Genomic DNA, 26,169 nt, shown 5'->3' on the forward strand with positions numbered 1-26,169 from the left:
ATCAGCTTCTTCCCCAGTGTCTCTGACTGACAGGGAATATCTCCTCCGTGCCACCCTTCTTGCCTCCCCGCCTTGAGCTCTCCCCAGCCTCTGACACAGGGAGGCAGAGGGGTATCACTTACCAAAAGGGACAATGATGGGGCAGGTGATGCTGTATGTCATGACCACAGTGAAGACGCACATCATCCAGGCATAAGCAGCCCCAAACTGGAACTCATAGGCCTGGTGCTGCCAGAGGGAACACAGACCCGTCAGCATGACCCTGGGAGCTGAGCGGGATGTGCAACACACCCAGCTGTACACACAGCATTGAGGGCCCCATCACAGCACTGCCATCCCCAGGTGGAGGCCACAACCCATCCCCTCAGCCCCACTACATACTCGTTTGACATTCCTCCGCTCAGCGGCCGAGCGGGCCAGGCAGAGGCGTATCATGTACATTAGCAAGCCGGGGATGCGCAGCAGGTCCATGGCATTCCCGATGAAGGCAGAGGCGATGACATAGTTGACGAAGAAGGCCCCATTGTCCGGCAGGAACACACACCTGAGGAGGCGCAGCAAAAACAGGCTGCAGGATGTGCTCCTCCTGCTCCTGGCAGCAGCCAGGAACCCTCAATACCAGTCCAGTACCAACAAGAACCTCCCCCCATTGCAAAGAAGGCCCTTCTGCCCAACTCCACTTACTCAAATCGCACAGCGGCTTCAGCAAGGAATTTTTTGTCAAACAACCAGCGGAAAAACACATCCAAGCTGTGGAGGAGGTGGGCAAGAAGAGTAACAGTCAGAAGTGGCTATAGACAGACATGCATATGCAAACATGTGGAAGCTCCTCTAGAAGGACCCAAAGCTCTGACCATAGACTGTTTTGTTCCCTCTTGGGATGTGTCACCAGCAATTATGTAAATCAGACACTGGGAAAAACAATGCAGCATCAAAACTTAAAGCTTCCCACTCTCATGTGTTCTTCTCCCTTTGCCCTGCTCCTATCAGTATTTTCCTCTGCCCTCTGTTTGGGCACAACATCCATGCAAGGAACAGGACTCGACAGAAGAAACCGGTTAGGTACAAGGTACTCTCCAACACAGATATTAAAAAAATCCCTTAGGAGACACACCCCCTCCCCATTCTCCTCAATTCTGATTTTTTTATATAAAACCACCCAATCCTCTGGCACCTCAGGTACTGGTGGAGTACAGAGCTCCAGAGGCAACAGCAGGGGGACCGAGTCCTCAGAAGGAAGCACAATCTGTTTAACAGTATCTGGTCAAAATGCAAACCTTGTGAGAGCATTCACCACCCTAGGTCGTAAAGCTATATGCAATAAGGCTTTTTTAATCTGGCTGGGAAATGTTATAGTCACCCACCAGGATGGAGGACTATTCTTCTGCTTCTGTCAGAGGGTTTGTCCATTCTCAGGAGCTGCTTGACTTCACCACTGAGGGGCTGTATATCCCCCACCCTACAACATCTAAGTAAGTCTCTACCAGGACCCCCCATCCCATTCCCACCCTCCAGTTTTTCCTTCCTCACACTGTTTCCCTACTTGACCACTGTTCAGTGCTGGGAGCCTATGCTGATGGCTGGCAACTGATGCACTGCTGTTTGCCACAGGGCATTTCTATAACCCCTGCAGGAAAACTTGGGGCCCGCACCCAAACAGACGAGTATTGCTGCAGCCTACACGTAACTATCCCACCCAGCCAAGCAGTGCAACCTACTCAGTTCTGTTGCAAATGGGGAATTCACTAGTTTTGTGCAAAATTTGGAGAGTCCACTGAGTACAGAGGTGGGGAGTGCCTCATTCACCAGAAGACCTTGAGCAAACTTTTCACATGCATGCATCAACCATGCCAATTTTTGATGCATTATTTGTAACACCACAGCACATGTCACCGCATCTGCAGATTGATTCAGATAAGCTCCAAGAAACCCAGACAGGTATGATCTGGCCTGGCCCCATAACCAGAACTAAATGCCACCTTCCCAATGGGATGGTGGCCAGGGCACTTGTGCAGTGGGGAAAGGATGTAGTGTAGAACAAAAAACAGGGGTGCCTCTCAACCCTCCCCATGCTCCAGGTCTCTGCACTTGCTTTCCCTTCCCACCACCCCTACCTGCTCAGGCCCAATGATGGCAGCAGCAAGACCATGAAGATGAGGAAGGTGTAACACTTGTGCATGGTCGTCCTGTTCTCTCCAGACCTGAGGGCAGAGAGGAGGCTGTTAATCTTTCACTGTTACCCCACCAGCCCCAGGACCGGTGCCCCCATCGCTTTCTCATTAGAAAGTACTTCCCAGTGTCTAATCTGAATCCCACCCTATCCACTACTGCTACATGAATATTCCCTTTTTCCCTTCCAGTGTGTCTGAGGTCTCTTCTTGAGTCCCAGTTCCTCCCCCCTTGTCTCACAGGCCCTTTCAGCCCTTGTATCTTTAGAGGACTCTGCAATAATCTCTCCTGACCCGCAGTCCTTGGAGCTGGTAACAACCTCCCCACCAGTCTTTGCAACATAGAGCAGAAAATAAAGCTTACACTGCACATCCTGTGGGAATGTACCTCACAAGCAGCACATTTCTAGTGCTCTGCACTTCAGATACCTTCCCTGTGGCCAGAAGTCATAGCAGCTAAGGCTAGTTTCCTTTGAAAAAGCTATGACTTGCACATGAGAACAGGCACGCCACCCCTGCCCGCTCACCCGAGACAAGACTTCCCTCACTACTAGCATTTCTCACAGCGACCAGCCCCAACTCCTCCCAGCTTTCTTCTTCTTGTAGACCTACATCAAGCTCTGCTCAGACAACCATGCTGCACAACAGCTAAGGATTGGCAGAACAGCTGTCTACAGCAGACCCCAGGTGTCCAAGAGGTGCAACATAACACCATGCTTAGAGTGGAAGACAGAAGTTCAAGCAGAAGAATCCAGTCAGGAGCTTTACATCAGTGAGAAGCGTCTAGTGGCCAGGCAGCATGCTGGTACAACTAAGAACAGGCACTGGCTCTCCTTACCTGGTCCAGTGTGCTTCAAAGAAGGCAGAGTAATACACAATGGTGGGCAGCAGAGCAGAGAAGCACCACAGCAGCAGGGTGGGGAAGAATTGGGTGATGATGGGGTTCTGTGACAAGACAGAGAAGAGACTGCATGTTACACAGTTCGGGAGCTCTTGTGCCAGCCACAGGTAGAGCTGCCTTTGCTGACACCAAGTCCCCAGCACTGCAGCTGCCACTGGACCCTAGCCAGGCTCAGCACCTCCCTCATGGCCAGGCTGACAGGACCTGGGGAACACTGACAATCTCTCTCCCTATCCCCTCCCTTGCAAGGGCTGTTGTGCCTTGGGGTGGTTCCTATGCTACCCATCCTGCAGCTGTCTCCAAAGGCCTTACATTGAGGTACTCCACAGGCTTAGTGACATTGAACTTGTCCATAGTGGTGATGATGATAGCAGGGGTGGTGAGGAAGAAGAGGAGGATGAAGAGGACCACATTGATCACGAGGCAGCGGATCCACCAGATGAAGCCCCGGATGGAGAGGTGTTCCCTGGGAGGAGGGAAGGAAGGCATCAGGATGGCTGCATAGGGGAGAAGGGCAGATCCAGGCCCTCACATCCACATTACAGCCCAGCCTGTGTGAACAGCACTTAGGGTGCCAGGCCGAGGCTTTTGCCTTCCAAGTCAGATCAGACTTCTAGCTCAGCCAGGCTGGGCTTCAGCAAGAACAACTCATTCAGTTACCAGAGGAGCAGATAGGGAGGGAGACAGCAAGGATGCACCCCCTTTCCATGGCAGGGCCCACTAAGCCCCACAGAGCAGCTCACCAGTAGATGTTCTGTGGGTCAGGGGCATAGCTGACTGTCCAGTTGGAGACATGGAGGGACTCACTGCAGGAGGAGGCCCTGGGCTCCCCATGGCATGCACAGCCCTGGCACTTACAGGCGTTGAAATCTTTGAGGATTCTGGAAAAGAGAAAGAGGGAGATGCTGATGCAGAGGGCTGGCAGGGACAAGCTGGGGGGGAAGCCTTAGCGCTGGCATTCCTCTGATTTTAGGTGAGAGGTGGGACAGGTCACCTTCCTGGGGAGGACAGGACCCTTTGCACTCACATGGCTGTGATGGTCTCATTGTGGAAGGTGACAAAGGCCATCCCCAGAGGCTTTTCATTCACCTTCTCCTTCTCCCGCTTGTAATCATCTTTGAGCTTCTCCTCCAGCTTGGTATAGTACTCAATGGCCTCCACCTGGGCAGAAGGACAGGGGTCAGAGCAGAGACCCAAACCCCCATGTGCCCCACCATCTAACACCTCCAGCTCTCTCCCCACCTCCTCACAGCCCCTGATGACACAGCAGCACAGGTGGCCACAGGGCTTGGGGTTGATCATGGATGGAGTGTTGTCTTTGCTCTGCAGGTTGGTGAAGTAGATTCGCCCACGCTCAGCTTTCTTCCTGAAACAGGAGAGTGGAAGACAAGGAAGGAAAGAAAGAGGGTGGCTCAGAAAAGCTCCTGTGGCACCAGACTTGAAGGAGAACCTGTGGTATCAGCCCACCCTGCCTTCTCTCCCAAACCAGGGGTTACCTCTCTGCGTCGAGGAACATCAGCCGGGCCACATCATAGCAGGGACGGGCCTCCAGGACGGTACAGTTGGCGTAGGCCTCCCTGCAGACAGGAAGCACCAGCTCATCACACCTAGCATCAAAGGCTGTACCCTCAAGCAAACCCCACGCATACAGGACTTCTCTCCTGCCCTGGACTGAGCATCATGATGCATAGTAAGAGCTTGCTGGGGGCAGCAGGGGAGCCTGCAGGCTCTGTCCCTTATAGCAGAAGCAACACATGGGGCAAACACTACATCCTCCAGGCTCTGGCACAAGGAGCCTCTTTGGACTTTCACTCTGTGGCAGCAAGGCACCCCTCTGATCTCACAACCCCTCTCTGCCTTCATGGGCCACAGTGCTTGGGGTAAGAAAGAGGTGGAAGGGTTCCCAAAGAGTACAAAGCATTTATCCTCTCCCCATGGTGCTTCTAAACGTGGCCCAGGACTGTGATCAGGGCAGAAGCACAACATCCCATAGTCACTGCTTGAGCGCCTCCTGCCTGCATCTCATCTCTGAGCTTGACTACATCTCAGGACATGCCCTGTCCACTACTTACTAGCCTGACCCCCTACGGCTCTGCAAGAGATAACTGGGCATATCCCAAGGCACAAAACCAAGGACACTGTGCAGAAAAACAACAGAGATGCCCAAAATAAAAGTGTTCACCGATTTTGACTAGCTTTCTGCTCTCAATGTATTATTGCCATTCCAGGTAACACGAGTACTACCTCAATAAAAACATCCCCGTTACAGAGCAGCCTTTAATTAGGGTCACAGTGAGACTCACTCAAAATGCTTCTTGATCTTCTCTGGCTCAGCATATTTTGAGATCCCATTGATGAAGAGAGTTCGCTTAACCTGGAAGGAAGGAAGAAAAAAAGGGGAGGGCAAGTAGGTGTGGATAGTGTGGAAGACTGGATTGTAGCAACCCCCCTCCAAGGCCTGAGTCAGCCATGGGAAAGGGCAGCCCCATCACTTCTAGCACCCAAGGCTCCCCCTCTCCTATGCTTTCACTAGCTGTTGGCATCCTGCATCCTTGTGCGCTGCAGACTGACAGGCTAGGGACTTACACTGCAGCTGCCTGAACAGAAACAGGGGGTACCCTTAAGAAGCCAAGGCAAAAGCAGCTGGAGCAACCCGAGGAAGGCAGAAGGCACAGGGTCCCCCCCTACACGCTGATCCAGTGCAGGCCTCTCCTTTTTCCCCACAGGCAGTCAGGGCTGCTGCTCTGGAGATCTGTCTTTGGCCGGGCAGAATAAAAGAACAGCCAAAACAAGACAGCCCCAAACTGCTGTGGGAAGTGGGGTGCTCTGCACTCTCTCCAAGGCCACCTGACTTGACAGAAGGGCATGGGAAAATGTGCCTGGGAGAGTGGCCAGATCCTGCTCACCAAGTCATCCTCTTTGTAGCGCATCTTGGAGGTGTGACGGCGCATGCTGTACACTGTCAGCAGCAGGTACAGAAAGGCAAAAGATGTGTGCAGCCACAGCAGGTTATTCCTGTCACAAGAGAGACCACAAAGGCCAATGCAAGGTTGCCACTAAAGTCTGTGTATGGCTAGTTAGGCCCTCAAGGCACTGGGGCCATGAGCAGAGTAACTGGCATGGCACCCACATGCCCTACAGCCAACTTCCAGGAGCTCAGTCTGGAAATTGGAGCAGGGACAGTAGCCTCACAGCAGGAGCAGAAACGCAACCTCCAAGGAGGTGATGCTCTGCAGCAAGTGGACATTTACAAAATACCCCTTAAGGGCCTCAATTATCCATCCCACCACTGCCCACACATACCCAGAATTCAGGTTAGCGATAGTTGTCCTCCCAAAGCTGTAGGCATTGTTTTCTAGGGAGAAAGAGGCAGACACAAGCACATTCAGTCATAATGAGTGGCACAGAGCACCATTGGGGTGGGCTATGGCAGGAATCTCACCTGCAGGACACCCCAAAACCCAAGCTGCCCAGGGTGACCCTCTGGATGCGCCACGCTTAAAGTGGAACAGCAGTCAGGGTTTGTCTGTGCGAGTCCTGTCCTGCCTTCCACTGCTCCCCAGTGGTCTGGCACATGGTGTTGAAAGCAGCTCCCCCTGCCCAGCCAAAGGCTCCCTGCTCTCACCTAGTAGGTCCCCTGAGAAGTTGACAGGTAGCACGATGCCCACAGAAAGCACACCCACAGCCACCAGCAGCCCGATGATGTGCCTCTGGAAGGACAGGTAGTGCACTGCATCACCCCCGCACTTGTCCCGAATCTCATCATCCCTGCCAGGGAGAGAAAGGCCATCAGGCAATCTTCTACATTCCCTCAAGTGCTAGAAAAAAGCACAGGGTCGTGGCTGCCCTCCTGGTTTGAGCCCACACAGCACCCCTGGTTCTGCCCTCTGGACCCATGGCCAGGCCCTGGGGTAGGGAGCCCAGCACCCAGCCTTGGACCAGCCTGGGCAGAAACCTCCCCATGCAGTGCTTACTGCAGGCCCACTTTCCACGCTCCTGCCCTCTGCCCCCCAGGACAGGTAGCTGGATAAACACAAACCCCACCTCACACCATTCTGGCCTTGCCTCCCCTGCTGAAATACGGGATGGCTGACACTATCCCACAGCACTCTGAAGCCAAGAAGTGCTTAGGAGACTACTCCTGAGCATCATCAGGCTGGGGTGTCTTCCTGCATCCTCCAGTCCCCTCTGTGCCACTCCTCAGACAGCAGTGCCCCTATCAAGAGTCCCAGGGAGAGGAGCATCTCTGCAGAGCAGTGGACAGTGTTTTTGAGATGGGACTGAGGCAGGGGAGACCTGGGCTGGGTGCCCTCCTCTGTCAAGAGACTCACTGTGCGACCTTAGTTTTGGCTTTAAGACTCCTCATCTAGTCCCATCTTTGCTTGTCCTCTCCAGAGGACACACTTTCCTTGTGTTCTTCAGAGAAGACGCTGCAGCAACGGCAGCAGCTTCACACAGCTGTACTACACTGGGTGTCCTAACACCCTGCACTGCCTCTCCTTCTTCCCCATGTGGTTCCCGCATGCAGGTCCTTGGGCACTTACTTTATCCTGAAGATGGCTGTCAGCCAGGAGCAGAAACCCTGTGCAGAAAGAAGACATCACTCCATGTTCCCTTATCCCTGCTTCTGTCTTCAAAGGCTAAGGGCACTAGGCTGGTGTCCTTGCAACTCCATAGACTTGGCTTGGGGGGGACAGACCATAGGCACCCAGACGTGCAGAGCTACTGATGGGCCAAGGTGAAGGAGATGACAGTGCTACTCCATGAGGCACAACACAGGCTGGACTCTGCCACGTGGCTGTCCCCTACCAGCTCAACCTCCCAGGCATCCTGCAGGCTCCTGGCTAGCATGGAAGCTCTCCACAGCCTAGGGACACCCAGAAAATTCACCACACAGGTACTTTAGCCATCATCCTGGACAACAGAAGCTCTGCAGGGACTGGGAAGGAAAGCTGGGCCAAGCCAGTGCTCCTCAAAGGACACCTGGGGGAAGAATATTTCCTGGGAGCTTCACCACCCGCCCATCAGACCCTGTTATCCTACTGAACTGTGTCTCCCTTTTAGAGAGGAAAACAGCAGTGGAGATAAAGGTGTGAGGCAAGTATTGTTTGTAATACTGAGATTATAGGTTGGACAGATGTCCATTAAGCCACAGAGATGTACAGACTACTTATTTAAGCACATGTCTAGAAGCCACATAGTTATATCTCCTTTAGCTCTACAATTGTGTGGGACCTAAGGCCCAGGGATGGGCAAACAGCGTTTCTTCTGAAAAGCGCTTGGTTCAGACAAGCTGTGGGCTCCTGGTCATACAAAGGCAAGGTGTTCGACTCTAGCTGTTACTCACATTGTCCCTCTGGTCGAAGTCCACAGAGCTGGAGACGGAGGTGAGGCGCTCGTAGCGGTCATGGTTGTCAGAGTGCAGGGCGGAGGCTACGCTAAAATGACAAGCAGGAGGCAAGGGAGAAAGTTAGAAGATGTGAGGAGGCAGCCTTGCTAGGAACCAAGGGCACCCAGAAGATCAGAGGTTAGTTCAGGTCAGTTTGCCCCAGGTCAGACAGAGAGGTAAGATCAGAGAGCAGAGGTAGCAGTATGCAGAGACCCCTCCTCAGACAGCACCCTGTGCCCAGCAGCCCCCATGTACGCTACTTGTTCAGCGCCTTCTGAGAGGCACCTGTGTTACACAGCAGCCTCTGCAAGGAGGGGCTGGTGGCTGCTGCCATGGAGGAGAGGTGAGGTCTGTTTAGCACAGGGTTTAGACAGAGGAGAGAAGGTGGGAACCAGAGGGTGCTGCAGCCCCTCTGGCTCTGGTGCAGCCACGAGGCAGCAGCCCCAGCACTCCGGAGAGGTGCTGGCAGCGGCTCCGTCCTGGAGGGCCTCGCTTGCCTTAGGGAAGAGGAAGGCTGGGAGTCTGGTGGGCTGTATCCCACTACACCCGTCCTCCCCACCCTTAGTGCTTCAGTGCAGGGGAAGCCAGGAGGAGGAGGAACACGGCTGAGTCCCAGCAGCTGTGCTGCCTGGAGCCAGCCTCAGCTGTGCCTCCTGCCTGGAAATCCCTCCAGCAGGAGCAGGGCAAATAGCTAGAAGTGAATGACCACAGGCTAAAGGACAGGAAAGCAAGAGAGGTGAATATCCCAGGCCACTTTACTCCAGGCACAGGCAGGGACCTAGATGAAGAACCTGCAGCAGAAGCATTCAAGGCAGACAACAGCTCCCACTACGAATGGGGGTGGAGGGCAGCTGGCAAAGGAGACAAGAAAATGGTCTTGAGACCTAAATTAAATAGCACTTGCAAGATAGCAACAGCAGGCTGGGACCTTAGAAGTGCAAGAGGTATGGCTGATCTGAAGGCTAGAAGCAAAGTTAAAAAAACAGATGAAAACATGGTCTCCCTGTAACCAGTACAGGCTCAAGGTGGATCAGATGGGCAAGAACCTGGAGAAGAAGCAGCTGAGAGACAAGTGCTAAAGACAAAGTGGATAACACTATGGGAAGGAGAACAAGTAAAGACCCTTATGACCCTGCTAAAGGAAAGAGGATGGGACACATGGTGTCCCTCAGAGCAGAGCAGCACCTGCTGAGTCTCTAGCTGGAAGTAACATCGAGAGGGGAAAGGAGATTAGCTGAAGGTCATGGGACTACAGCAGTTCAGATTAGACAGTGGTGTGCAGCCTTGCGACTGCACAGCCCAACACTCTGCTCTGCTGGAGGGACAGAGGGAGCTTCAACCAAGCTCTTGGACCTTCAGCCCTTTAAAATCCCAGAGGCTTTGCAGGTGGGCACAGGGAGCAAGGGTGAATTTCTGCTGTCCACAAACCCAGGGAGAGACCAGCACAATGACATGGTGTGCTTTTGGCTCCTCGGTACTGGAAAAGCAGAGGGCAGAGCAAAAGCAGTACTGGAAAAAACAACTGAGAAGAGTGCCATGTTATGAGATGACCAGGCTAACTCAGCTCCATTCAGGAGGGTGCAGAGATAAGAGGATCGGCAGTGCTGAGAAGACAGAGGCCGCCAAACCTTGCCAAAGATGGAAAGTGAGCTCCAATGGTACCTGCACCTAGCTGGAGACTTTTTAAAGCAAAGCACTAACAAAGCAAGTAGGTGGAGGCAAGGTTGCCCTAAACTGCAAGAAGATTAAGGTGGGACCCTGCCCACTGCCCCAGGTTTGGTGCTGGTCCTGCCAGGGAAGGAGAAAGATGGGGTCTGAGGCACGGCTAGCCTCAGGCCAAGGGAATCACAGGCTCCAGGAGGGGAGGCCAGGCATGCTGTGGAAAGGTCTTGCTGCAGTGTGGGTGGCAAGCCCCACAGGGCTCTGAGATCACTACCCTTACACACAGAGGTGCAGGTAGGTTGCCACCACCTCCTGGTGCAGACTAAGTCATCAATTAAGAGTGCTGATCACTACTGCAAGCCCTGGCAAGAGGCAGGACAAGGGCACTTGCTGGTTCTCAGGCAAAGGGACACATCAGAGGAGGATGTCCTCCCACAACAAGAGCAATGCTGCACATTCAAGGGCTTGGAGCACCAGATGGCCATACACATGTCCCTAACCCACCACCTGCCACTGCACCCCAGCACAAAGAACAGCTGGGATGGGAAGGTGCCACCAGCCTTGGTGGAGCGCAGCCAGGACAAAGTTTCCTCACTGAGCTCCACAGGCTTTTGAAAGTTTCTGGCTACCAACATTGTACCAGATCAAGCAGTAGGTTTGGGTGCAGGGCAGGGGCGCAGGTGTCAGCAGAGAGCTCCAGCAAGCTCAGATGAAAAATGTGAGCAGGAAAGAACAGCCCCCTGGAGAGAGACAAGCACTCGTGAGGATAACTGAGGAAGCCCCCCCTTAAAACCCTCAGAGCACAACAGCTCTGCTACCTCTGCCTTACTACCCCTGCAAGGTGTTAGCAGTGAAAAGTTGCCAGACACACCTGGAACAGGGCCAGCTACTAGTGAAGCACCCAAGCATGAGTGAGGGGTCCCCTCTGTGCCATGTACCACAGCTACCGCCACCTCTGTTTTCACAACTCTCTCTGCTCTGCTCCTTTGGGGGCAAGAAGCAACTACAAAAATAGGAGCATCCCTGCACCCTCTGAAGGCAGTAGCAGTGGCAGGCCCCTGCTTTGCAAGTGATGGAGTATGAGAAGTGAGGCTGCAGTTTGCTGCCATGGTCTCAGACATGTGTCAGTCTGGCTGGAGCAACCATCACAGGCTCTGCACTGCCAGCTGATCATCTCTACAGTGTGTACCACCCAGCCAGTCAGCAAGGCATAAGGGATGCTCTTTTCTTAGGCATAAAAGCAGTAAGAAAGAGGAAAGAGCAAGGAGGGAGAGGTCCATGGCAGTGCTTAATGGGAAACACCAGGCCAAGGTGCCAGAGGATGCTCTCAGCAGCACTGAGGCAGGAAGTTTGCTTCTGCACGGGGAGAGAGAAAGGACAAAGGTGCTGCCTTGCTGGGCATGCTGCCAGCTGGAGGTATTTGGCAAGGGACAAGGGCCAACACTTGTCGTGGTCCCAGCAGCCTCATGGGTAAAGTAAAAAGAGAAGTCTTGCAACTCCCTGTCAGATCCTCTCTGTGCACCCGCCTGCCCTTGCAGCTGTCATGGAAGCAGCCCTCATGGCACCCTGCAATGAGAAGGACCAGGCAAAGGAGGCTGCACCTGGGTGACCCAAGCCTGCTGTGGGCTCAGGCAACCAGGTTTACTTTCTCCATTGTAAGACAGAATAGCTGGACACAGGCAGGTAGAGCAGGGTATGTGATGTAGCACCCTCTGCCTCAGGTGGGATTGGGAGCTCCTTGGCACTACTGCCCTCAGGGAGCATTTAAGGGCTGCTAGGGGAAAACGAGGGTGCATCCAGCTGTGGTAGTGGCTGACACAAAGTGGAGGGAAAGAGAAGAGCACAAATCCACTGAGAGGCACAAGTCCAAGCCCAGACTCCCAGCCACTTAGATTAGTTCAGAAGCAAGACAGAAAACTGTAAGAGAAAAGGAGAAAGAGAGAGAGTGCAAGCAAGAAAGAGAGAAGAAAACAAGACCCTGAAAAAACAACATACTATTCCCGCTCCTCTCGTTCAGTCTGCCAGCGTCGGCGCCTGGGGGCACAGAAACACAAAAGGAGAGGTTACAACCATGGGAGCAGGCGCTGGGTCTCCTCTGTCTCAGAGAGCTACACACCCAACAGGGCTCCACACTGTCCTGAGGAAGAAAAACCTGCCAATGGTCAGGCTGGAGAAGATCTTCCTTCCAGAGCCCAGTGCTGTCCCAAGCCACAACACCCCAGAGCCCCCGCTGTCCCAAGGGCAGAGTGCTTTGTTGCCAGCTAAAGGGAAGCTGACTTTACCAGGAAGGTGGCCTGGCTCCACACCATGGGTGTCCCAGGGAGCTCCTGAGGGATGGGGTCAGGCAGGACAGCCTGCTGGGGCTGACCCAGCTGCCACCTGACCTCCCTTTCCATGCCTCTCCTCCCCACCCAGGCAGCCAACACACTTGCATCCCACCCCATGGATGGGCCACAACCAGCAGGTGCTCCTCACTGGGATCCTGGTCCTGGTGATCTGCAGCCATGCTGTCCCTCTCCCCATGCTTACCGGCTCTCCCCCACCGAAAAGCTGACACCCCTCTGCCTTTCTGCCTACAGCCACTGCTCCCACTCCCTCATACCCAGGGTGCTCAAGCATCACCTCTAAGAAGGGCCAGCCCTCTCTCCCCACTGAAGGCCAGAGCTGTGCAGCCCCTGTGGCTACCAGCCCACACTTAGGTCCAGATAGCTTAACCCTGAGGAGCTGCTGCCCTCTCCCTAGTGAGGTCTCATGGCTATTCCCTTCTCCTCACTTTCCCCCAATGCCCCTGCATTGCTCATTTCCCCAGCCAGGCCAAGAAAGGAGGAGCGGAGGAGCCACAGGGACACAGCTGCTTATCTAACGCTATCCAGGACCGCTTATCTAAACCAGAAGATTTTCTGTTTCAGTGCTGGAAGTAAACAACTCTTACTCTTTCCACTACCATGCACAGAGTGCTCAAGAGAAACTTACTTGAATCTGTATTGCCAAAGGAGCCAAAGAGGCTGGAGTTCAGTCCCATCCAAGCCTTTGGGCACAATAAGCTTGTGGAGCCGATCAAGGAGAAGAACCACCTACCACAGTCAGCCTTCAGAAGCCACACTTGCCTCCAGCACACAACAAAGCACCAAGGGCACAGCAAACCACCCCTGGAGAGAGGCAAACTACCTGCACAACCCCTCTAGCTTAATCAAGGAGAATTCCTTGTTTGGCACTGGAAGAAAATAATCTTTGTCCTACCTTCTGCTGACAGCAAAAATGAGAATAGCATCACACTGCTGTGGAGCTGCCATTCCCAGTGGGCCCCGGCTTTGCCAACAGACACCGTAGCCCACAAAAGCATTGGGCAGGAAAGATCCATACCCAGACCAACTCATCAGTACTTGGGATGCGAGCTAAACTCACATTAGCACAGCAGTACTGCACCTGGAAACACAGCCTACCACTTTTAAGTGCTCTTAACGAGAACTGCATCCAGTAGAGCCACAAAGACACCTTCAGAGCTTAACTGTGGCAGCCCTCACCCTTGCCGTGACCTCTTTTCCTCTCTTGACCCTCCATCTGCTGCTCCTCTGTAAGGACCCCTGCACACGTCTGTCACTATAGGGACCAAAAGTGATATGGAGCCAGCAGGGACCACTCCCTGTGTTGGGAGAAGGATGCTGTAACAAAAAAAGCTGGTAAGTGGCGATATTTCCTGCGCCTGGAGCTCAGGGGATACAACTGGCACGCTTGCATCTCCTCCCCAGCTGCCTCTGGCACACAGAAGGGGGTTTATCCCTTCTGCCCTGCAGCAAAGAAGGATACCACTCATGTCTTGTTTTCATGTCCGTCTCCTACACTTACCTGTCAGCATCAGTCACCAGGGCCAGGCGTCCGTAGTCCCAAGCAACTTTACGCAAAATTGAAAAGACAAACAGCAGTGCCTGGAAGAGAGCAAAGGAGCAGCTGTGAGATGAGGCTTTGTCCAGCTCTGGGCTTGCCCTCTGCGTGCAGAGCCACAGGAAGAGGGAGGGTAGGAGGGGACAGGACTGCTCAGCTAATGGCAAACTGAGGCCATGGGACAGCACAAGTTCTCCAGGGCTGTTAAAATCAGACTATCTGGATGGCTGTGGGCGGCAGAGGTCCAGGATGCAACACACAGTAGCTAAGTTAACTACAAGATCAAAAGGCCCTCAGGTCCCAAGGAGGTGAGATTACAGCTACAGCATCTGTGGTCCTGCAGTTCCTAAGGAGGAACAAGCAATGCCTTTGGGTGGGTAAAGCTGCAGGGACTTGGCACCGTAAGTGGGAGTTTTGGGATGCAGAATGGACCTAACCTGACCCATGTCCTTAGGAACATCTGCAACACCCTTCCATGGGCTCAGTGCAGTGGTATTGGAATTAAGTCAATAGTGGCGAAGGGACACGATCAGGACCATAAAGTCAGCCAGCAGCAAAGTCTGGGATGGCATTTAACTCCAACTCCAAGCCCTTAACTCCAACCACAGTCCTCCCTTTATGGCTAATTAGGGGAGAAGGTGCTGAACCAACAGTAGGTAGACTTACGAGAAAGCACATAAAGTCAAGGGCTAGGACGGTGGGCACCCCACCAAAGGGCAGCCCCTGCAGCACAGTGCTGCGAATGCGGGCACTGTAGCAGTAGTCCTTGGTGCTGTTGTTGCATGTGGAGGCTTTGCAGGAGGCCCCTGCTGAGCCCAGGGTGGCAATCACGTAGGGAAGCATCTCTACAGCTTCATCGTCTTCCCTGGGGAAAGGAGAGAAAGGCCTGGTTAGACACACACCAGCTGGATGACAGCGTAGCCCTGTTGAAGTTAGGGGTCAACCTTGCCTGCTGGCTCAGGCTCCTCTATGCTACAGGATATACCTGGGAACCAGTGTCCAGGGACAAGGTCATCTGGAGAAGCCTCCTGAGTTTGAGGGTTGCTAGAAGAGTCTGGGTGCTTCAGCAGCTGTGGTCCCACCACACACAGTCCCAGAGCTCCCTTCCTTGTTCCCCCACTCTCATGCCACTTTGGCACACCTCCTTCTCAAGGACTACTCCTCTTCCTGAGGACACAGTGTCTCAGCCCCTTCCCCTCAGCAGGGAGAATGTTTAGGCACAGGAAAAAATGAAAGGGTGGGGTGGTGGGGGCATGAAGTCACATCTGGATGATGGAAGCAAACTGCTATGGGACAGTTGCTGCATCATGATCCCAGAGTTTCCTTTACCTGGCTGCATGCCATTAGTTTTATTAGGCTGAATCGCCCTCGGCTCACTGCAGGCCTCAGCCCCCAGGGCACCCATCAGGGGCCAGTTACACCCCCTGCTTGTTTTCTTTCCTTCCTCTGACTTGGATGCATTTAGATGCAACCACACAGAGGGCAGAGAAGAGGCTTAAGCTCTACTATTTAGCTGTCAAATATTTTATTTATTTCAGTGCCCTCCACAAATTGCTACAAGACCTGCAGCTGGGCTTGGGTCAGGACCACTATTTGAACATGGGGAGATCTTCCTCTTGTGCAGAGCAGCTCCATAGGAAACAGAGAACACTATGCTAGCAATGGATAAATGCAAATTGAGCATCACTGGGATGGTCTAGAAATGACAAATTGACAGCAGAAACACAACCACACTGTGGAACAGGGAAGAGAAAACCCCATCAGCTGCAGAAGGAAGCAGTGATAACAGACGGGAGGATCTACCCAGGCTGCCGATCCCTGAACCACTCCTTTTACACAGCACCCACCAGCCACCCCAAATCCTTCACTACCATATACCATGCAGAAAGGCTGGCTAGCACAGCATCACTTCTGGGCAATGCTCAGGGCCTGCTTTCCCAAGCCCAGAAATGCCATCCTGGTGGCCTGGGTAAAAGAGCTGTCACTTACCCCAGAGCATGAGAAAGCCACCGCCACTTCCCTGCATTGTTTTCAGTCTCTTGTCCCAGAGATGTCCCTTGCCACCAGTCCTGCCCTTCTAGCTCCACATTGGATGGTGACATTAGCAGAGAGGGCGCAGGGCTCTTCCCACCAGCTCATGGGTATATCCTGGCAATCTCCCACCTGGCTGCAGAGATTTATCAGCATCACAGCACACTGCTGGCTGGATAATGACCACCAAACTGTTTGCTGCGGTGTCCTATAGAGCTCAGCTTCAAAGTGATCCCTCCCAGCTCAGCTGGTACAGATGCACAGCTGCAAACCAGCTGAAGCACCAATGACAAAGGGCACTGCAACAAGCAAAAGCCCAGCAGGGTACAGGCATTGAGGGGGTCAGCCAAATTGGAAAAACCACCAAGCAGTCTATTAAGAGATATTCACAGGTACAGAGCTAGAGCAGGGCTGCCAGGAACAGAAAAGGGGAGTAGAAAAGCAGGAGAAGAAAGCCAAGCCATGAGATTACAGTTGGGAATCAACTGGGGAGCCAGGCAGGATAATTCACTCTGGCTGTATTAACAGGAGACTGGGAAGCTCCAGGGGAGGGATGGGAAGAAACGATGGGATGAGACTCACCAATGTAAAGTCACACGCTTTGGAGTGTGAATGGTTATACCCCTCTGTTTTCACTTCCAAAGTTCCAGACTAGATGGACTTATTGCAAAGAGAAATAACCTCTCATTCCTCATTTTGGAATCTTGTAAATGGTATCTTGCAGCAACCAGTTCCAGATGTTGAGTAAAAGACTGTGATCCCACTGCAACTCCACAGCGTTTGGTTCTCCTTACATAGTGACAAAGAATAAAAGCCTTTGCTTTTTCTAGACTTGCTAAGCTCACTACTAAGTGCCCCCTCCTTCCCATGACACAAGGTGTCTTCCAGCTCTAACCACTCTCACCACACATCCCCAATATATCCTCTTTTGACCCTATGGAAAGGTGACCAGAATCGCATACCATATCCTGGCTAGGGAAATTACCTTGACTGCCAGAATAGCATCCTGACACTCTCAGCATCTCTTTTTATGCTACTCCTCGTGTGGCTGAGCATGATTTACTCATCTGATGGCATCTTTGCATATTGAGGAAAAGTATCTCTGTAGCTGGCCCACAATGCTGCTGCCCTGAGTAGTCACAGTAATTTAGAAGCCAGCCATGTCCCGGAACAAGTAATTCCTTCCAATATACCCGGTTGCACGCTTCTCAATACCCACTTTCTCATTGCCTCACACCACTTCATGCAGTGTCGCTCTGGAGTCATTTCATCTTGACAAATCTGAATGACTCCAGGGTATCTGCAGATTTTGGGTAACTTGCTGCATATTATCTTCTCTGGGTCATTAATAGTGAAGGAACTCATCCCTCTGCTTGTATCACTCTGAAATTGCTCATTTGCTCCTACGCTTTGTTTGTGGACCCTCAGCGATTTTCTGATCCAGGATTCTACATCTCCTCCACTGCACAATTTTCTTAACAGTCTTTTGTGAGGAATTTCAGAGGTTTTCTGAACATCCAAGCAAGTTACACAAGCTGACCGAATATTATATATTATTTTACCAAAGTACTGAAAGACTTGCAACAGATAAGGGAAGTGTGCTTTTTCCTCTGCAGAGACCAAACCATTTACCTCATTCCTGCATGTTTTATAGCTCCATTTTCTGGTCATCTTTCTAACAGAAACAAGGCTCATACACTCACATTGCCCACAGCCCTATCATAATCATTATTTATACAAACCATTACGTGTTCAATACAAACTTCACAAGCCTATGGGTAATTTAAGCCACATTTCACAGAGACAGGTCCCAGAGATGTATTTTTTTTTCTGAAGCCTAGAAGATGGACTGGAAGGGACTGGAGATAAAACTTCCTAGCCTCTCCAGTAACCCAATCAGAACACCCAGTAATGGAAAAGCTGTGGCATACGCCCAAGGCTTACGCTGCCTCTTCATCAGCCCAGCAAGGCAGCACAGTGGCAGTCAGCACCATCCTTAGGTATGCAATGTCCCACCTGGCAAGAACAAGAAGGGGCTCCCCATGGAGACAGAGGTGCTTCAGGTGTGTGGGAAGGCTCAGAATGCTTGCAGGGATGTCTGGAGCACTTCTGCCCTTCGAGCTCACCCAGCTGCAGGCACAGCCAGCAGCAACCTACCACATCACTTCAGGTCAGACACAACAAGGTGCCCAGCTTCTTCTAGGGTTACAACATGAATTAGGTAACCAAGAAAAAGCTTGGTGGCCATCTCTGCAGGCTCAATCGCTAGTGCCTACCTAGTATCCTTCATCCAAAGACCCTTCCCAGGAGCTGATCAGCGGAGCAGGAAGCTGGCTGGTCTTGCCAGGCACAATGCAACTCATGGGCCTGGCAATGCCTCTGTCCTCATGCTTGGTTTGCGCCTTGGTCTCAGACAGCTGCTCCAGGGGACCCTCTGTCCCCACTGTCAACCAGGCAGGGCACGCTGCAACGTGTCCTGTGCTTCAAGGTACAGAACTGGTCCTGGAAGCAGCTCACATTGAGTGCAGTGTTTTAAGCAAAGCACAGGTGGGCAGGAAAGGCAGCGCTCGCAGCAAGCTTGTGGTGCAGCAGCATACTTCCCAATTACAAAAGGAAATCCCCTCCAGCAGCTCGGGAGGCAGAAGGGGACTTGTCCAGCAATGATTGGCCCCCTCCCCAAATACACACCTGATGCCCTGCCCCCACCCAAAGCAGGTATGGTTTGGCAAAGCTTTCTGTTCAGATCCCACTGCCTGCCTCTGGGGAAGGACCCTGTGTGCCTCCTTACACCTATGTTGCCACTGCAGGTAAGAGAGTCCCTGTGACCACACAGGCTGTGCCGTGCCAGGACGTGGTTAAAGGTGCCTTTCCTGGTCCCTCCATCCCCTCGAGGGCTGTAGGACAGGAAGAGCTTGGCTCCGTCTGGGCTGAGATGCTAACATCAGCATGAGCTCCTGCACATCAGTAGAGCCAAGGCACAGGGAGTTGGTGGGAAGCTGTTGCAAGGGCTGGGAACCAGCCTGAGGTGCCCAAGCCCTTTCCTGACTGTGAGCACGGCTCCCCACCACAGCACACAGCAGGGCCAAAGAGGCAGTAAGAGCAGGACATCAAACCTGGTCCCATGCAAGCCCTGGAGCCTTCCCCTCCTGCACTCTGCACATTTATTGCTGACTTCCTCAAAACAGCAAGGACAGCACAGAAAGACTTGCCAAAAGGCATTTTCAGCTCTTATTCAGCAATACCAGAATCCAACACCTTTTCTATGAGCAGTGGGAAGGGGGGAGGGAGGAACGGCAGTCCCCCCGCTTCCCCCATCCCCAGAGAAGCCTGCTCCCTGCTCTGCACCACAGCCTCTACATCCCCAGCAGGACCAGCGTGTCCACACTGCCCCATGTTTCTACCCCCACATGTCAGGAACAGAGGCATCCCACTTGCTAGCTGAAGTCCATAAAGCACATCCCACCAGGTGCTGCAGTGCACGCAGCCTCCAGCCCAGCTCCCGCCTGCTAAGCCCTGTGCACACAGTCCTGGGAACTGCTGCTCTCAAGGGTTTGGCAGGAGCTCTCCTCCTCCTCGCCTTTGTCCTTGGCCTGCAGGTCAGCACAAGCTCGCTGGGTTTTCCTCTTGGATGAGCACCCAGGTAGGAGCCAAGCAAGCCTCCAAGCTCCTGTCCATCCATTGCAAAGGGAAAGAAGGGAAGAAGGCGGCATGAGGCTGGGAAGGCCACGATGACATGCCTTGGCCCTTCCACAGCTCTGTCTCAGCCTGCAGAGTGCATGCATCAGGATGCTCATGGAGTCATCCCACAGTCTGGGCAGGGGGTGACACCTGGCAGAGGCCTGAGGAGCTCTTGCAGGGCAGGGGACCAGGAGGTGCCCATTGAGGAAGCTGCGTGCCCCACACTGAACTCTCGTGACAGTGTGGCTGGGGCACACAATAAAAAAACAGCACTGCAGGCCCTCCCAAATGGAGCATTTCCCATTCTCCTCACCAGCTCACCCTGGAGTCTCTGCCCCTCAGGCCCAGTGCTCACATCCTCTGCCAAACCCCTGGCACCAGGAGCAAAGAAAAAAAGAGAAAGTGCTCTGCTGGTACTCAGGCAGGAGTGATGTAGGAGCTGGCTGGCTCCTTACAGGCAGACGGATGCGCCGACATGGGCAAGTGTCTAACTGTGTTCTTCCAGCCACACCACTGATGTCAGCCAGACATAAGGAGGAGGCCTGAGAAGCGCCTGCAGAAAAATATAAATCAATAAAGCATATGCCTGCACTTGCAGCCAGAACAACGTAAGCACACAAGCTACATTTATTTGTTTTCTCACCGGTAAATGTTAATAACCCCATCTGTAATTAGAACAGCTAGACTGTGCTTGGGTAGAGATGCATTCATTTATGGAAATATGACAGTCTCACAACAGGCTGAGCGCACAGAGACAGGCAGCCAGATACCAGCAGGTCCGGGATTAAGATACTAGAGATTTCCAGATTTAAAAAAGCCCCAAAAACCCACAACCCAAAATCTGCTAAGTCTCTAGGACATGATGTTCAGGGAGGTGAGGTGCATTTTGGTTCCTGGCCCAGAAGGTGCTGGGGGCATGGCCTGTACTTTGCAGACATGTGGGGTCCCCTTGGCCTTCCAAGGACCATAGGTGATCCATGCCTCGACGTGAGGGACCTGAGCCTGGAGGACATGCTACTCTGAGCCCCTGCCTGCCAGGGCAGGACAGACCTGCCTGCACTGGGCACTTGGGGACCCTCGTGCAGCAGCTGGCACCCAAGGTTGAGGGAGCCTTTTCACCCCCCAAACAGCCACCTAGGTTACCTGCACCTTGATGGCAAAGCCTAACAGAGCTCTGTGCAAACTGCTTGCACCCATGAACAGACCACAGGAAGAACTGTCCAACTCTCGGTAAGCAAGCAGGGAAAAGCCTCAGGAGACATGGGCAGAAGGGGTCTTGCAAATTAGCTGAAAGCCTTTCCCAGAGTACAGCAGCAAAGAAAAGGGGTAAATAGCACTCTTGCTGCAGACAGACCAGAGGGAAAACTGCCCTGCACCATGCTTCAGACCTGGCATGGGGCTTCAGGCAGCCGAGGGCTAGAGAAGTGCTGATGTGCCAGGTGCAGCAAGGAGGAACATGATCTACAAAGGGAAAAAGCATCAAGAAGCAAATGTGCTACTGGTGCATTTCAAACAAGCCTGGGCAAAGCACCGACGAGCATACAATAGAGATCAGTCCTGTATCACCAGGAAGGAGGAGGGCCTGCCAAAGCCCTGCATCTCTCTGCCTCGTCTCCATCTCCTCTGGCCAACATACAAAGCTCCCTGCACGCTTCATCATCTGAATGAGCTAGCCAAGCAGACACCAGGCATTCAAAGGTTTGATCTGGCAGGCTTGGCTTCTTCAAAGCCAAAACTAAGTGCACCCTTGCCCTGGGTCCAAAGTCCTTCCAGCTGGCTTTGCACAGGCCTCAAATATCTACCAGCAAAGGGCACCTTTTTTGTGCGTATCAGCTCCCAGCCCCAGTGTTGGCAGGTACTGTCACTGTCACGGCCAGCCCCCAGCCCCATGCTGCTTCGAGCACCACTTTGCAGCAGCTTGCATACTGCTGGCTGTATACATCCCACTGCTTGGGAGCCCCGGTCCTGCTCCCAGCACAGCTGCAAGCACAGCCGACCACACAAGTTACTCATCTGCGCTGGGACAGTGCCTGGCAGGGATGGAAGTAGACAGTAAGAGTGGGGAGCCTTTGGATCCATGAGAAACCTGGGTTTGATTTTCTCCTAAAGGCAACTGAGACCTACAGAGATCACTTCATCAGCAAAATGGGAAGGAAGCATGGCTTCCCCACGGAAAAGGAAGAGGGGACCTGCTCCCGACATTCTGTCCTGAACCTGGTAGAGCGTGATCCTGAAGGGACACAGACATTTTGGAGACCCTTGCTTAATTCCTGGGGCTCAGTACTGGGCTGCTCCTTTGTTTCAAAGGCCTGAAACAGGATTGTTTGAAGAACTCCCTTCCCTAGGAAAAAATACTCCACAAGCTGAGGACCCTCAACATCAGAGGAATCTTCAAGTTTCAGGTGAAACCAAGCCATTTTATTTCCACAACTTCATCTTGACAGTCCTCCCTTGACCAGGCCACACAACACTTCTTTTTCAGAGGTTATCTTCTCATCCATGATTTTCAATAAGGAAAAGAGCTCTTGGGCACTAACTTCCATGAATGTCAGGGAACCTGTCCTTTTCAGAACTCTGTCCCTTTCAAGATCACCCAGGATAGTCAACCACAAAACCTTGCCTTTGAACATCAGCAAAACCCTTCATGCTGCCTTTGCCCACTGGAAACTGTCTGCCTTGCCAAGTGATACAGATTTAGCTCCAGACAGCGAGGTCTTTTTTATGCTTCTTTTTAACAGGAAACTCCCTCCAGTCTGCTGATAACGCGTTCAAGTCATATGGTGCCCCGAACATAATGTACCATGCAAAGAGGGGTTGTACCATGGCTTGAAACCCTGGTATGCTGTGGTTTGTGCTCCTCTCATCTCAGCTGGCCAATCTGCCCTCAGCCTAAAGGCTCTTTGGTTTGCTCTGGCTCTGTGTTTTGCTCCCATTTTGCACCTTGCTTCCCTCCTGCCTCAGTTTTTGCATCCCTTTGGACTGGCTGCTCCTGGGCAAGGGGCGTCTGTCCCCATCTGGCCATCAGGAAAGGGCTAATGGTGTCCCCTTCCTCTCCAGGGAGGTTTGGTGTAACAGTGGCACCCACACAACACCATGCTGCAGCTCTGCTGCCAAGAAGGCAGCCCAACTGCCTCCATCTGGCTACAAGGAACCAATATGGCCATGGCACCCAGCATTTCTGCACCACTAAGAAGAGGTGCCTAGCCCCATCTTGTTTGCCTCCTGACAAACACTATGGAGTCTCGATGCCACATGGACACCCTCAGGGTCCCATCCACCTGTCCCACCCTAGTCCACAGCAAGGGCCTGTCTCCTCCTCTGCCATTAAGAGTAAGCCCAAACCTATCCAACAGTTCTCTACACCAATCAGCTCTCAGCCTTCACAGCAGAGTCACAGCCAACCTGAACTGCATTAAATTTTGAGTGTTAGATTTCATGAGTCACCAAATCAAACACTTTAGTTCCAAACATATCTACCTGTCACTTTCCCTTCAAGCTCCTGGGCTGTATATCTATCAGAAAGAAATCAAGTTTGTCTGCCAGCTTGTACTTTATAGTCTATAAAGAAATACTGCTTACTGTTTGGCTTCCCTTGTTTCCTGTAGGCATACGCTGGTAGTGATACAGCAAATGCAACATAAATTAGTTGAGTGGTGAGACTGTTAAGGTGCTGGACATCACACTGTATATTCTGCAGAGTGGTAGCCACATGGCAACCAAACCCTGGTTGGGAGTAAATCCCAGAAAACAGGGCTTCCTCACCTATCACCCAACACCCCAGCAGTAGCAACTTTACCAATTGCCAACAGACACTTACTAAAACCAAGGATGGAAACTCCATCTCTCACACCAGTGGTTTTCAGCTTCTAGTTTATGGATCCCCATTAGCACATGGGCTGTTCCCTCAGGCGTTACCTTCTTGGTTGTCTACTACATGTCTGTTACCAGCGTTTACACTGCTTGCACATGGTCTGCACTTTCTTTGCAAAATATTTGTGGGCCTGCCCTAGGTTGGCTATCTTATACTTCATTTTTTAGGTGAGAGTGACTATTCATACAGAATCTTTACTGCACAAGTATCACTTCAGCTTTCGAGCACTGTTACGGAGAGCTATTCAGGTGCATGATATCTGGCTTGGCTGAAACATGGAACAGTCTCCCTGGTGAACCCTTATTTAGTCTGAATTTTTCTATGTTCTCTTCCTTTTCTTAAGTGACCAAATGCCATCTTGTCCATTTTGCACAGGTACACATATTTAGCAGGAGCTTTGCACCTCTCCCAGCTCTCATCCCTTTTCCCTTTGTTTATCAGTAAGCTCACCTCATCTTAGAGCTTCTTTTTTATCTCTGATCTTAATCCTTTTGTGCATACGGGTCTATTAACATACTTGCCTTCCCTCATGCTCCCTATTTGTCCCCTACCAGTTGTCACAGACTGGGTATTCTCATCTACACCCAGCTTTTCCTCTTGAGTGAAGTGTATGTGTGTGTCTAATAAAACCAGGTTTTTGAGCTAGTCTCTCAAGGTCACACTGACTGTTTCATCCTCCTCACTTCTGCATGACAGGAGTCTTTACCTCCTTGCAGCACAGCACTCAAAGACGCAGGAATTTTGTCCAATGGGCATGATTACAATTGCTTACCTACAGAGTGCAATCAGTACCTCCCACCAAGGAAATCCTTGGTGATGCAAGTCACCAAGCAGTGGCAAGGAGCATCTCTCAGTTGTCCAAGCCACCTCTCAGGGCTCCACAGCTGGCTCCTCACCAGGGGCTGGTAGGATACCCTACTGCGTCAGCCATGGGAGCATCCCTACTCCTTACTCTGCAGCATGCAAGCTGCTCACTCAGAGGTTATTGGGGGTAAGCTTCTCTCTTGCCCGGTCCTCCTGCCCTAAGCACTGACAACACCACACACAGCATGCACAGGGTCAGGGCATTATCTCTCTTGGATGGTACTTCAGAAAAGCTTCATGCCCCTGCTTTTAGCAAGTGCTCCATAGGGACCCAGGAAAATTGAAACCTTGCATCAATTCAGGAATGGTGGCAAAGTGGGTGCATAGGCTGTTTAGAGCAGCATCCCTGGAGATGACACTTAGCAGCACACAGAATAACCCTCCTTCACATCAGAAGGTGAGGCAGCTTGGCACTAGCAGGGAAGGGCCCACCAGCCTGGCGCTCTCATCCAGTGGGAAACAGGGGATGTAAAACCAGGAAGGCTAGAGAGAAACCCATTCCCCTGTGGGCACTGGGGAGCAAGCAACCAGGATGCTGCATGACCTCTAGCAGCAGCAGCCTCTCCATGTTGCTCTAACAGTGACAGGAACATGTACTCCAAACCCTGCACCTGCACCCTTCCTATAACAAATAAATGCCAATTCTTTTCAAAGGTCCTTAAGCAGATTGCAGCTACAAGTGTTTGCATTTCACAGACTGGGGATGTTCTCACCTTTTTCTCACCTTCCTTACAGCACTCCTAGGGTAGCATGTGCCTTGCAGGGTTGGTCTACAAAGGACCCACAGCACAGCCAAGCAACAAAGGTCAACGTAATCATAGCCCTGCAGCAGGCAGAATTGAGCTCCCTTTACAACTCCATGCTGAGAAGAGATTTGGCAGCCACAGCAGGAGGAGGAAGGAAGTCAATTGTTCCTCAACAACACCAGACATCAGCAAAAGGCAAGAGGTTTGGATGTGGCCAGCAAGCCTGGACAGTTACAGGAGAACATCTAGGAACCAGCATTCTGCATCTGTTGGGGAAATCATGACAGGAGTCAGAGCTCCAGCAACAGCAGCACAGCACAGCAACTCACAGCACCCAGAACAACCAAAAGCAGCAGGGCAACCTTGGCCACAAGAGTGTCCAGACTAGGACACTGTGATGCTGGAAAAACCTTGAGGCTTCACGGCACACTGTTCACCTTACGCACTCTATCCCAGCAGCTACTGAACTCCAACAAGGGAGATTGAGGCTGCAAGAGACCAACTTTGAGCTCCTGTTGGGCACTGAATAAATTACAAAGGTCATAGCAGAGCAAGATGGACATTAAACACAGCCTTGAGACTGTCCTTGCTCTCCAAGCCCTCATCTATGCTATAGAGAACCACTGGACCTCACTTGGCATATCAGTGCTCAAAGATGTCCCAGTTCCTCTTTTGTAGGATGTTTGCTCTGATGCTGCCAGAGGGATCTAATCTAGATGCAGCTCCCTAATAACCTTTACCTGGTGGGAAGAATGAGAGTTGAACAGCTCTTTTTGAGTTTTCAGGGCAGCTCTGCCTGCCTTCAACTGCAGGGGCTGGGGTCTGCAAGGCGGAGTCACTCACACGCACCAGGCTGGGGACTCTGGGCTCTCAGCCAGCCACCAGCACTTGAGAGATGCTGACGGGACTCTTCCTTTCAATAGTCTCTCTCTGTCCTGTGGGGCTTGGCAAGAGAAGCTAGGCCTGGCTTGGAAACA

At 52.3% G+C, this 26,169-nt stretch overlaps 1 protein-coding gene across 2 annotated transcripts in view; it reads right to left on the reverse strand.

Annotated features, from left to right (window-relative positions):
* The window catches only part of TMEM63B (transmembrane protein 63B), a 48,184-nt gene that overhangs the window by 4,068 nt on the left and 17,947 nt on the right, over positions 1-26,169 (reverse strand). Inside the window, exons 2-20 of one of the 2 annotated variants that reach the window (XM_049830904.1) lie at positions 14,669-14,867; positions 13,967-14,046; positions 12,116-12,154; positions 8,417-8,507; positions 7,614-7,651; positions 6,695-6,837; positions 6,373-6,424; positions 5,976-6,084; positions 5,373-5,443; positions 4,566-4,646; positions 4,312-4,435; positions 4,097-4,230; positions 3,813-3,950; positions 3,382-3,535; positions 3,007-3,113; positions 2,115-2,201; positions 685-750; positions 382-544; positions 123-228 (exon numbers count right to left, since the gene is read on the reverse strand). In XM_049830904.1, coding sequence (XP_049686861.1) covers positions 123-228; positions 382-544; positions 685-750; positions 2,115-2,201; positions 3,007-3,113; positions 3,382-3,535; positions 3,813-3,950; positions 4,097-4,230; positions 4,312-4,435; positions 4,566-4,646; positions 5,373-5,443; positions 5,976-6,084; positions 6,373-6,424; positions 6,695-6,837; positions 7,614-7,651; positions 8,417-8,507; positions 12,116-12,154; positions 13,967-14,046; positions 14,669-14,845 — 1,960 coding nt within the window. In that variant the 5' untranslated portion in view covers positions 14,846-14,867. The remainder of the gene's footprint in view (positions 1-122; positions 229-381; positions 545-684; positions 751-2,114; positions 2,202-3,006; positions 3,114-3,381; positions 3,536-3,812; positions 3,951-4,096; positions 4,231-4,311; positions 4,436-4,565; positions 4,647-5,372; positions 5,444-5,975; positions 6,085-6,372; positions 6,425-6,694; positions 6,838-7,613; positions 7,652-8,416; positions 8,508-12,115; positions 12,155-13,966; positions 14,047-14,668; positions 14,868-26,169) is intronic. The other variant, XM_049830905.1, reaches the window with a different exon arrangement.

Source organism: Accipiter gentilis, chromosome 28, assembly GCF_929443795.1.
Source record: "Accipiter gentilis chromosome 28, bAccGen1.1, whole genome shotgun sequence".
Lineage (NCBI taxonomy): Eukaryota > Metazoa > Chordata > Aves > Accipitriformes > Accipitridae > Astur > Astur gentilis.